The 12251-nt window shown below is 34.0% G+C and overlaps 1 protein-coding gene across 6 annotated transcripts in view; it reads right to left on the bottom strand.

Annotated features, from left to right (window-relative positions):
* Positions 1 to 1071: 1071 nt before the first annotated feature.
* Positions 1072 to 12251, bottom strand: part of FAM169A (family with sequence similarity 169 member A) — a 63697-nt gene continuing 52517 nt past the window's right edge. For all 6 annotated transcript variants that reach the window (XM_019641054.1, XM_019641055.1, XM_019641050.1 and 3 more), the window contains 4 exons: positions 11921 to 12071; positions 8900 to 9056; positions 5976 to 6179; positions 1072 to 5095 (listed from right to left, as the gene is read on the bottom strand). In XM_019641054.1, the coding sequence (XP_019496599.1) occupies positions 4547 to 5095; positions 5976 to 6179; positions 8900 to 9056; positions 11921 to 12071 (1061 nt within the window). In that variant the 3' untranslated portion in view covers positions 1072 to 4546. The remainder of the gene's footprint in view (positions 5096 to 5975; positions 6180 to 8899; positions 9057 to 11920; positions 12072 to 12251) is intronic.

The raw sequence follows: 12251 nt of genomic DNA, 5'->3' as shown, positions 1-12251 counted from the left end.
ATACAAATAACTCCTTATAATTATTGAAGACTACGCACCAATCAAGAAAACAGCCTTTACTGTGATGTTTCTGAGTACTACCAAACAGCAGTCAAGAGAATTATTTATTCTATTGTAAAAAAACATTAAAATGGCCCTCTTTTACAAATTGGTCTTTATTTTTGGGTCTGTTTAGCATGTAGATGTTTATGAAATTTAATGTTAAAAAAGCAGTTATAGAGATATCCTACTTCATCAGTATCTGTATTAAAAAGTGGGTACTTAGCAATGCAGATCTGTCATTAATGGAAAAGCCAGTATAGTTAAAAACACCTTTTATCATAAGGGTTAATGCACATTAAAATGTGAGGCCTAGGCTATGAAACTGTCATGTCTCAAACTTTTACGTGAAGTCTCTTCTACCTCATTATTCACCATTAATCCTAAGAAATGCAGCATTAACAACATGGTAACATTGGTTAAGTTTATAACGTATTCACATTAAAAATATACAAGAAAAGGCACACTAATTCAAAAGAACTTCTTTAGATAAATCTCACCTCTAATCCTTAACTACTTCAGACAGTGAATATTTTGAACATTTTTTCTCTCATAGTAATAACTACTTAGAACTGTATTTTCTACTCAAAACATTTAAAAAATGCACCAAAATGTTTATACTTTTAGCTTTCTGAACTTAGGGTAGTATATTTTTATTTTTAGAATGGCAAAAATTTGTTTAAATAATTCCAAGTAAAATAGTTTTAAAAAGAAAGATTGTACTGACGCCCTTAAAGAGAAATATATTTGTAGTTATTTATACAATATAAGAAATACCATGTTTTAGGGTTATAACTAGGTCAAAGCACTTTTGTGATGAATTATATGTTTGTGGCTTTGAGCTTTAGGGTGTCCATATTAATCTATAACACATTGTTTTAAATTCTGTTTATTTTATAGTCTGTCTTGAAGGTACAACCAAACTGTGCCTGCAACAAAATCGTTTTAAGTCTAAACAAATTCAGTCAATATCTAAACACATCTTCAATAAAATTAGAGAAAAGGGAAAGAATTTTAAAACACAGACCAGGAAACAATCACAAAATATAGGTTTAATTTTAAACTTAAAACAAAACAAAACAAAACAAAAAAACCAAACTACCAAGAAAACAAGAGTACTTCGGTAAGACTTGCTATTCTGAATAATGTAATATCTTTTCTAAGTTCTTTAAACAGTAGAAGTTTTAGAACACAGACACTTAGGAAAAGAAAGGCTAGTTCCTTGGGCATGACTATCCAGTATGATACAATTACTTCAGGATGACAGAAGCTGAACCTTTCTTACAATTAGATTTTAACAAATGATTTGCCACTAATAGAAATGGGGAATGTGTGAATGACTTAAGTTTTGGAAGGTGAAAGCAAAAAAAGCAACTAAAGTTAAGCTCTTGATACTATAGAACTGAGGTTTGCTTATTTTTTAGAACCAAAAAGTAAATCATCTTGTACAAAGAAAGCTTGATATTAAGTCTACAAACAGAAGCATAACTAATCACACCCATGAAATACTGGATAACACCTTAAACACCATATTGCTGTTAGTGGTCATACAAGGCAGAAATGTACTTCTAAAATACTGTTACACAGATGACTAATGTTAGTATAAATTATTTACATTAAGATCTGTTTTAGTTTGCTGGTGTAACCAAATTTTTTAAGGTAATCCCTAAGGGTAAAATAGAACATAAGAGGAGATATTAGATATTAGGTAAAGACTCCATTTGACGCAATCATAAACCTTCAAGATATTTTTCTCAAGTCACTGAAACCACTTTAGGTAGTGTTCTGGTGGTGAGCTAAAAGTGAACCATTAATCACTAGTAATTGTTACCCTTGCCAAGATAATTCTCTGTAGTTAATGGAAACACCACGAATACAGACACATTTTAAGCAGATGACACATTCTGTCATGCTATTTGATTTTATAAAAAAAAATCATAATAGATCCTCTTAACTTTAAAAGTTGTAGAGGAGCTTTATAATAAATTCTTAAATATACTTATTCTGTGATGTCTAGCGATTGAATAATTTAAACTTGAAAGGAGAACTAAAATTTTGCTAATTACTATCTGCTTTATATTACACAAGGAAATATATATGTATTTACACAAACTGAAGTAAATTCCCTTCTCCACAAATAAGACTTCTAAACAGAAAAAAAACAATTCACAAAGGACTATAGAATATGACTAGATACTCGACTAGCTGGTTGAAATCAGACTTTAGTTCTGATTCTGAAAGTTTTTCTAATAATGCCTTGCAAAAACTACAAGTATCTGATTAAGTTTTACTTCGATTCCTTATTGAGGATAAATTTTGTTATAAATTTTATACTCATTTACTTAAAATGAAAATGTTACTGAAGTGAAAGTTAGGTTTTTCCATGTGACCTAACTTTCTTTACCACCCATAAATGACAAAATAACATTTTCTGTCAGTTAATATGTAATAATTTTCTGATGTGCTAAACAAAGTTTTCAAATTGCTTAAAATGCATTTCTTGTTTAAGAATAAACTAAACAAGTTTAACAAGTATAAATTTAAACTGTTAGTTCCCAGTTAGCATGTATGAATTAAACATTTCTTTTTTGTAAACTCAGCAACTATATTCACACATTAAGAGTTGTCAGTGAGCTCAATCTTATTAAACTACACCCTTTTAAAGAAAAGTATTTTAAAGACAACAATGAACAATCCAAGTAAAAAAGTAAAACATCTAAGTGTTAGATTTTTATCTATTAAGAAATTAAAAATGGTTAAGAATTTACTAAATCTTATCATTTCCCTATTTGTGGAATTAACAAAAGTTTCTCTCAATGTATAAAACAGCATAAACGTTTGATACATACTAGTATTACTCTTACTTTTTCTTTCACTTTTTGAGCATTTTTTTGAGAAAAGAAATGGCCAAAGTGCTTTAATTTTCATTTAGCATGATAATCTGGCTTACCTCTGACCAATAAAGAAAATGTGGGGATACAAGTAAAATTTTACATGAACAGGAGGGTTTGCTATGTTGCCTGCTTACAGATTTTAACTCAGATCTTTCTAAAATACCAAAAAAACAAAATTAATGACATCACCTGACTGTGGACTGAAAAACCTTTAATATCAATCCTTAGTACCTCAAATAACAAAAGGTCATAAACACATTTTTTCATGTAAGGGCCACGCTTGTTTTTAAAACAATCTAAATGGTCTCAAAGCATTCTCCAACTTAGGTGCAAAGTTGAGTGTACGTAATACTTCCAAAGAGTAGGACTGTTTCAAGATTCTCTTTGAAGTCTAAGAATAACCACTTTGTTCATTTCTAAATAAATCATAAAAGTTAACAATTGAGGATTTTTAAAAAGTTTTCCTAGGCAAAAGCCTTTGCTATGGCAACACACTGAACATACACAGGTTGGCTTGTAACCTGTCCTCACAGAACAAACACAGTGAGCAAGACCAAAGGGATAACCAAAGCCACCAATCTGATTTACACGCTTGTAACTACAGTTCCTAGGGCAGTTTTAATTCTTGCCATTTAGGTCTAAGATTGTGGGGCGCAGTTTCATACCTACCCAAAAATGGGTGCCAAGGGCATAAGCTGGCAGGCAAGCAGGTAGATCTTTTGACAGGCATCACTCCACAAGTTACGGAAGTGGATGAAAGCTGAGGGGAATATAAGATTCTAGAATAAAGGCAGTGGCAGGATTAAGGAGCAGTCTTAGGAAGGGTCCTCGCACTTCTGAAGTACACATGTTAACTAGGTGAGGACAAAAGTATAGTCCTCAGCTTCAAATGAAATTTTAAATCATTGTATCAGTACCTACATGCCAGGGTTAAATCCCTAGCAGTACTGTTAATATCAGATGCTAGAAAGAGTTGGAAACAATTTGTACCTTTCCACAGACATTGAAGTCAAAGGAAGAAACAACACAACTATGAGTTAAGAGCTCAAGATACCACCCTCATAAACCTCTGACTATAAATTTCTGTTATTTGTGCTCTCATTTACTGAAAGTTACATTTATGCTAATTTAATGATGTTTTTGTTTAGGCATGCCTACATTGTTTAAAAATGATGATTAGTTTTGATATTTAAGCTAAAACTTCTAGAACTCTCATCAAGTTTACTATTAAAACCCTCAATATAAAAGAGTTCCGTGAACCTCACAAGTAATGGAAAGCCTACTACTTTGTTTTTTAGTTTATATTTTTTTCTGAAATATTAATGGTCAGATGTGCCCCCAACTGCTGAAGAAAATATAGTATGATCTGGTTTCCCAAAATCGAAACATGGTTAATAAAAATAAAAAACTGCATTTACACAAAATAGCCTGAAAAATTAAAAACAATGGTGAATCCTAGAGGTCCTAAGGGGGAGGGGAAAACTGCATCATAAATAAGCTCAAATTGAAATTTTGGAATTTTTGTCCTGTGCCCCATGCTATTTATTACCAGTTTTAAAAAACAACAATTATGTTACAAAGAAGAGGATTTGTCATCTGCATTTCTTCTTCATTCAGGTCAGCTTGGCTTTCTTCTTAGCAGGTCCTTTATGCCCCTTGGCCTTTCTTCTTAAATTCCGCCTGTCTACAACAGGCACTTCCACTTCTATTTCCTCTGAGCTGCTATCCACAGTTTTTTCTGTTGATTGTGTAAACTGATCCAGTTGCTCAGAAGATGCTTCTGACTGCTCCTCTGACTGGTTCTTCTGTCCAGCATTCTGTGAAAATGGCACATCTTCAAGTTCAACCTCTATCAAAGAACTCTGAGGAAGAGCTGTAGATGTTTCCTGGGGTTCAGGTACCCCCTCCTCGCCCTGGTCTTCCAATGAGGAAGTAGTGTTGGGTGATAAATTTTCAGAGATTGATTCTTCAGAAAATTCAGCTATCAAAGAGTTTGGAAAACCACTGTCAGATCGTTCTTCACTTGGGATAGTAGCAACATTGTCTGAATTCCCAAAATGTGCCTTCTTTCTTGAAACTAGTGGCAGTTTCTCTTCGATGTGCCCCTTTTCATCAGATGGGCCTTCGTCTGGCAACATTTCTGAGTCAGTTATATGTGAGGTCTAAAAGTAAAAAACCTGGTGAACAAACTTTTGCAATGTAGTTCTTATGTAAATTATTCTCAGACACTAATATGCAATGACACTAAATTCAGTATTCATTACTTTGGTTAAACGTGTACATATTTTCAATACAACTCAATTTCTTCAAAATTCTCTTACGTAATAATCTGCATACATTAACTTCTTGCTTTAAAGATATGAAAATAATTTTACCTCAAAAAGTACTTAAGGTATTTTAAACTTCATATCAAGATTCTTCAAAACCATGAAATCAATTCAAAGTTTTTACTTTCTTGGTATTACTGGAGCCAGAACTAAGAATCCCTTGGGACTTGACATTGCTACCCCACTAAGTTTGACTATAGTTTTATTAGATGATAGGTGATGGCAATGGAAATTTTATTCATTTATTTACGTGAGACACTATCCAATAGATTTTAAGCCTTATTTTAGCATCAAATAATGCTATCCAATGGATTTTTAGCCAACAGAATATTCAAAAGAAAAAATTAAATCTTTCCAAATAATCAAGTTTTTCCCACTAATCTGTCTCCTGATTAAAATAAAATGACTGTTAAGAAATAGGTACTCAAATATTTGGTAAATAATCTTTTATCTATTTTTCTAAGCATTTCCCTAAATCTACAAAACTTATTTTGTTACCATAAATCAGATAAGAATGAATAAGGCTACAAAGATTTGAATTTATGGAATATTACTGATTGCATCTTCTTAAAATACCAAATATAGTATAAAACCAAATTTTCCTAAAGGACTGTACATGGTAAGGTGGAGAAAAATATATGTACTACACTGCCCCTGCCATGTCACCAACAATGGAACACTTTAACTATAAAAAATTGAGTTATTTCCCTGTTACCTTATCCTGTGCAACAGCCTCAGGTGGTTTTGAAGATTCTACCACCAGTGGAACAAGATTCGTAGAGTCTTCACTGGAATTAAAAGACTGCAATTTTAATTCTTCATCTAAAACTTCATTAGTGGAGTCCTCCTCTTCAGTTATAAGTGGGGTCTTAAGATTATCATCCATTATCTCACCATTCATAGGCTCTAATTCAGATTCCTATACCATCAGGGAGAAAAATAGTCAGGACACAATTACAGACTAACTTATTTGTCATGCAAGGTGGTTCCATTCTCAGTCCCTCTCTTTCATGCACCAGGACTCAAGGTAAATTCTACCATATTATAGGTCTTAGGTTAAGGAACAGTCTTTCTGGGGGAAAGGACAAACTTACGAGGCAGGGTCAGTAAAAGAAGAGAATTCCTAAGTAGCCCAAATTGCCCCTGTACTCATGGAGAGAGAGGACAGGACCAGAACGGACAGTGTGGGTCTGAGAGTCAGTAATGAGACCTTGGCCCTTCCTGCTCTTTCTTCTTAGACAGCAATCCTGGGAGGAACCTTTTCAGTCCAAGTTGCCAGAGAGAGCCTAGATTTGGTGTCACTTCTTTACAGAAGAGCATCTGTTCAGCACTTGGACTCTTTGGAGCCTGTGGGAAATTACGGTTTGCCCTACCAGGGGAGGAAACACCACCAGTCTTGTGGGAAGCTGAGTTTGGGTCAGCTCTTTGCTGGAGAAGAGAGCACCCAATCTCAGTCAGCTCATTGTCCAGTCAAACCAGGGTCATTTTTGAAGAATCCTGCCTCTTATATCTCATTAATACATGAAAAAACAATCTGATAACACAAACCCTCCAATTTCTGAAACTTTTCTTTCCAATGTTTATCAATTTACAAGACTTCTATTTAATGTCTAATATTTCTAATTAACCCTAGTGACATTCTAAGAATTAGAGGGCATTTTTTACCATTTTAAAAATTAGAAAACTGATGTATTCAGGGGTTCAGAAATAGATTTGGCTGCATTATATAGAACCTCTGAAATCATATAACAAAAGTTGTCCGTACAAATATTGAAATCAGGGACTTAGAAAAATTAATCTGGCCAAATAGTATACAGAATTGCACATAGAAGGTATTTATAATAAAACTCATAAAAAGACCAACTAGAGTACAAGAAATGTTAAAAGGAATAAAATGAGAAAGATATAGCAAAAGATTAAAAAAATAGAATTGTGGTAACTAAAAGTGAGAAGCAACAGAAGAGAAAAACTCAGTCCTGCGAGTTTCAGTTTTGGGAACAGAATGAAAGATAAGAAGGAGGAGAAAAGGCTCAATACTGATGTGATGAGAAAGAATAAATTATGTTGAAATTAAGAAGATAAAAACATCTGTCTAAACAGAAATATTCAGAAGGCAAGTAACATCATGGGACTACAATCTGGATAAATATTGAAAGTCTAGAGTTATTGGTCATCCTCATAGAGATGACTGTTAAGCCATTACATTGGATGCATTTTCAAAAAAGAGAGCATGAACCAAAAAGCAGAAAGTCAAGAACTGAGTCTTTCAGAATGTCCACAAATAAAGGGGAAAAAGCAGAGCAGAAAAGTAAGTAAGTAAGTAAGTAAGTAAGTAAGTAAGTAAGTAAGTAAGTTAAGTAAGTAAGTAAGTAAGTAAGTAAGTAAGTAAGTAAGTAAGTAAGTAAATAAATAAATAAGTAAGTAAGTAAGTAAGTAAATAAATAAATAAATAAATACATACATACATACATACATACATACATACATACATACATACATACATACATACCAAAACAAAACTTCAGAGATAGAAAATCAAGAAACCAAAATACAGAAATGTTATAAAACCAGGGGACTGGAAAATCTTGAGGCAGAGAGTCGTCAATCTAGGTAAGGCAATCCACTGGAATTAAGTGACATGTCGATGTAATATTGGACAAATGAAACCAGTTACATCGAGTATGTATTAAGCATAAAACTAAATTTTCAAATGACAGAAACACAAAAATGTATCCCCCTAAACATCTAGGTGCACATAAATCACTTTTTAAAATATGTGCTTTTATGTTGCTAACTTTGTACAATGAAAATAAAGGCTATTTAAAAAGTTTCAATAAGTAAAGGATGCTAAATTGGTTTAAGTTAAGAAGACAAAATTGGTAATGTAGTTTCACTGTTCAGCTGCTGGCTGACGTTGGCAAACAGGTGAAGAGTTTTTAAAGAAACTTAAGCACATGAAAGAAGAAATAAGGAATCTGTAGAGAGGAAAAGATTACAGATATTAAAGAAAAAGAAGAAAAGGACACGAAAAGAATAAAGAAAAAAGAAGATAGGGACAAATACTTGAGCTGCCAAAATCAAGCCAAAGAGTTTACTTAATCACAAAGGATTTTCCTATTTGCTTTTCAGTGTTAAAAAAACACAAATTTGGTTATTTTTCCAGGAATTTGTAAATCAACTGTAGTCAAATATATAAATACATGTATTTTTTCTGGATAACTCATTCCTATCCTTCTAACCAAAGTAGGGGTACAATTGAGGGCCTGTTAGACCTTAAAGCATTCTAACTTGTTCTATTATGTAGACACCATTTATATCACTTAAATATGTTTAATTCTAAAAATTAAATTAATTTGTTTTAAGTGTACTGAGGTACCTTACTACCTAAACATCCTGTTTTATCTTTGTTGTGAGTCAAACTTTTATAAAATCAGTTTGAAATATAAAACGATACTTGTAATTTTATCCTCTTCCCAACTCCAGTACCTAACCTCGATTAATATAGATATATGCTTTTCAATATTTAAACACAATTTCTAATAAGACTCTAGAGTATATTGGTATATTTAACAACATATGATTAAGAAACTTAAAATTTAGTTCATATCCATTCACTACGTTTAGTAAGTGATCTCATACCTTCTCACCATCTTGCTTCTCCTGGTGAGGCTGAGTTTCTGGTGCTGAACGAGCATCTTTATCACTACTTCCGTACTCAAATTCAATCAGATTCTGTTCATGTTCTTCTTCCAGGAATTCTTCTGAGCTCTCTGATGTATGTGCAGTAGACTCCAATCTAGAAAACAAAAGACCATTCGTCCTTGTTTTTTAAAAATGAATATAAAATTTCAGGAATCTATTAAAAAGTAACACTTTAGAGAATAATTAAGTGTTGTTCAATGACTTCAAATTTTACACGTCCAAAACCAATCTCTTCATCCTCTTACAAATTTGTTCTCTTTCCTACCTTGTTCTCCAGTTCAATTAATAACATCACCATCTTTTCAATCACATAAACTAGACCTTTCTTTTACTCTATCCATTTCTAATTGAATCTTACTCTATTAGAATGAGCATACATCCCCAGTTTACCTGGGACAGTCTGGTTTATAACTTTTATCCAAGTTCTGGCATATTAATAATGCTTCTTTCATTCTCAAAAGCATCAGTTTGGACCATAAATAATATGGTTTAGTTCTACCTCTGAAATGCCTTTCAAACATATCCCTAACTTTCTATTCCCATTTTCAGGCCCCAATTCTCTCTGGGGAAATATCACTGTAACTTCTTCCCTACTCGTCTTCAGACTTACAGTATATATGTTCTTTAGTCAAGTTTTCAGAGCTATGTTTCTAATATACGAGTACATATCTGTAACTGTGACAGTCCAGCTCAGAAAATTATGATGGTTCACTATGGCTTAGAGAATAGTGTACCTCCTTTCAAAGTGTAACATGACCAAGCCCTTACATTTTTATCTCCTACTAGATGCTACCATTTAGCTTACAGATCAGTTATCCTTATCAACATTCCTCCTAGCTTTGTGCTTTTGTTCATGTTATTCATGTAGTCTAGATCTGAAGGTACACAACGGTAGCCACAGGACACATGTCGCTATTTACTTTAATTAAAATGAAATTTAAAATTCAGTTTCTCAGTTGTACTAGCTGTATGGGCACCCTGGGTAGTGGCTGCCATAGGGGGCAGGGCAGGCACAGAACATTTCCTTCATCGCATACAGTTCTTTGGACAGCCCAGGTGCAGATCACAGGTCAGCAAACTTTTCCTTTAGGTTTTGTGGGCCATGTGATCTCTGACCAACTACTCAACTCTGCCATTGTAACACAAAAGAAACCAGAGTAAACATGTAAACTAATGCACATGGATGTGTTACAATAAAATTTTATTTACAGCAATAGGTGGTAGACCAGATCTGGCCTATGGAGCAACCCTAGTTTATGGACCATTGAACTAGAAAGTCTCCTCTCCCAACTCTGCTAGTTTTTTTTGTTGTTTGTTTTTTGTTTTTAAATATTTTATTGGGGAATTGGGGGAGGAGAACAGCATTGGGGAATTGGGGAAGGGAAACAGACCAGTTGCTGTCCTTTTGTTCTTCAGTCTAGTTATGGAGGACGTCGCTTCACTGGCCCATGTTGGTATTATCATTGTGCTCTTCCCGGGTAAGGCAGATCAGTTGCCGGCCACTGGACAGCCGCTCACGATGGCGCACACTGGCTGCTGGCCGCTCAAGCTGGCTGCCAGCCACTCACAGTAGCTCACAGCAGCCCACTGCAGCAGGGGCTGCAGCCTAACTGTCGCTGGCGACTCACAGCAGCCCAGCTCCAGGTCGAGCTGTTGTTCACCATCTTAGCTGTAGAGGGCACAGCATCACTGGCCCTCCTGTGGGATCCAAACCAGGGCCCTGCTGCTCAGAGCTGGCGCCCCAAGCCAACTCCTAACCAACACACCACTCAGCTGGTCCCCAACGCTTCTTGTTAAGTTTCTCCTTATCTTTGAAGCCCTTGCCCAAATGACAAATCTCTCCATCCCCTCAGTTAGAACCAATCTCACACTGCTCTGCTCCCGCAGCATTTTGCACTTCTGTCATTGTACCATCACAATCTACCTTATAGTGCTCTTAACCTGTGTCACAGACAGATAACGTATTAGACACCACTAGGCAATCTTCAAGGGCAAAGATGAAGCTTTGTTCTGTGTAGTGTCTGAGTAAGCATTCAAGTATTTAGTCTTACTGTTACTGTTCTGTTTCTGAAAAGCAAACAAAATTCCACATAATTCTGGGGTGTTCAATTTAAAATGCATTGTTATATTCCCCTCTAAAAAGGATATTACATCAAAATGTTGCTCAGTAAGAAAACTATAATTATCTGAACTCTTATTCTTTTCACAAATTACTAGATTTAAATATTTACTTATATTTGCCTTTAACGTGATGAATTTTTCACCAAAATTAAACTTTACATACTTAATTAACCAAATGTAAAATTATTTATATAATGAAATTAGCAAAGCTACAGAATTCTCTACCTGAGTAAAATAATTTCACAGCTAAAAGAGCAAAGCTATGAATGGTTGACTCAGGAGCAGTTGGTAGGACTATTAGAGCAAAAGTTAATTTTACCATAAAATTTAAAATCTTGCTTTAAGATTCAAAAAAAAAAATAGAGGATATAGATTTGACCCAGGTGTTCTGAAGATTAAGATCCTGGAGAAGTTGACTGCATCACTTATGGTTATCACTAATTTATGTTATGTCCAATAACTCAATAAAGTGGATCAGTTATGAAGTAAAATTAAGGTTTTTTTAAAAATGACTATACCTCAGCATTACTAAAACTACAGCTACTGTCGAATTCAAAGTTGGTGATAATGCATCTGGGATAATTAAGCAATTGAATATTCTCCAGGATTTTCACACTTGAGAGATTAAACCATGAATTTATTCCACTCTCTTACCAGCAACTTCTCCCTACAATACTGTCAAAGTGACATTTATCACTGGTAAGTGTAATCAATAAATCTGTAGGAGAATTCAAATACAAACTTCTATACCAAAGCCATTTGCTACACAAATAGCCTCTACCTTAAATACTAATAATATGAAAATAAGAATAAAGAAAAAGATAAACAATACTTTACTTGTTTACTGAAGCTGTAGGTGAAGTCTGGGGACTCTTTTCATCTTCTCCTTGAGAACTACTAAATTCAGAATCCTGAAACCGCTTTCCAATCTTTGGCCGCTTCAGATGACTACTTCGAGTACGAGTGGAAACAGGTGTTTTTTCATGACCTGAGAAAAAAAAGCAAAACTATTGTACAATCAATTGATTATGTATTCAAAAGATTGCCTAATAAAATACACATAAATGCAATTACTATGCTAATTTACATACCAAGGGTGCCCAAAAAATGTATACAAGTGGACATTTTGGTCAACATTGCTCAAGCAATAGTTTGCTATAATCAGAAG

Source organism: Hipposideros armiger, unplaced genomic scaffold (genome assembly GCF_001890085.2).
Source record: "Hipposideros armiger isolate ML-2016 unplaced genomic scaffold, ASM189008v1 scaffold_55, whole genome shotgun sequence".
NCBI lineage: Eukaryota > Metazoa > Chordata > Mammalia > Chiroptera > Hipposideridae > Hipposideros > Hipposideros armiger.
Note: the sequence above shows the minus strand (reverse complement) of the source record. Positions and strands in the feature narration are given on the sequence as shown.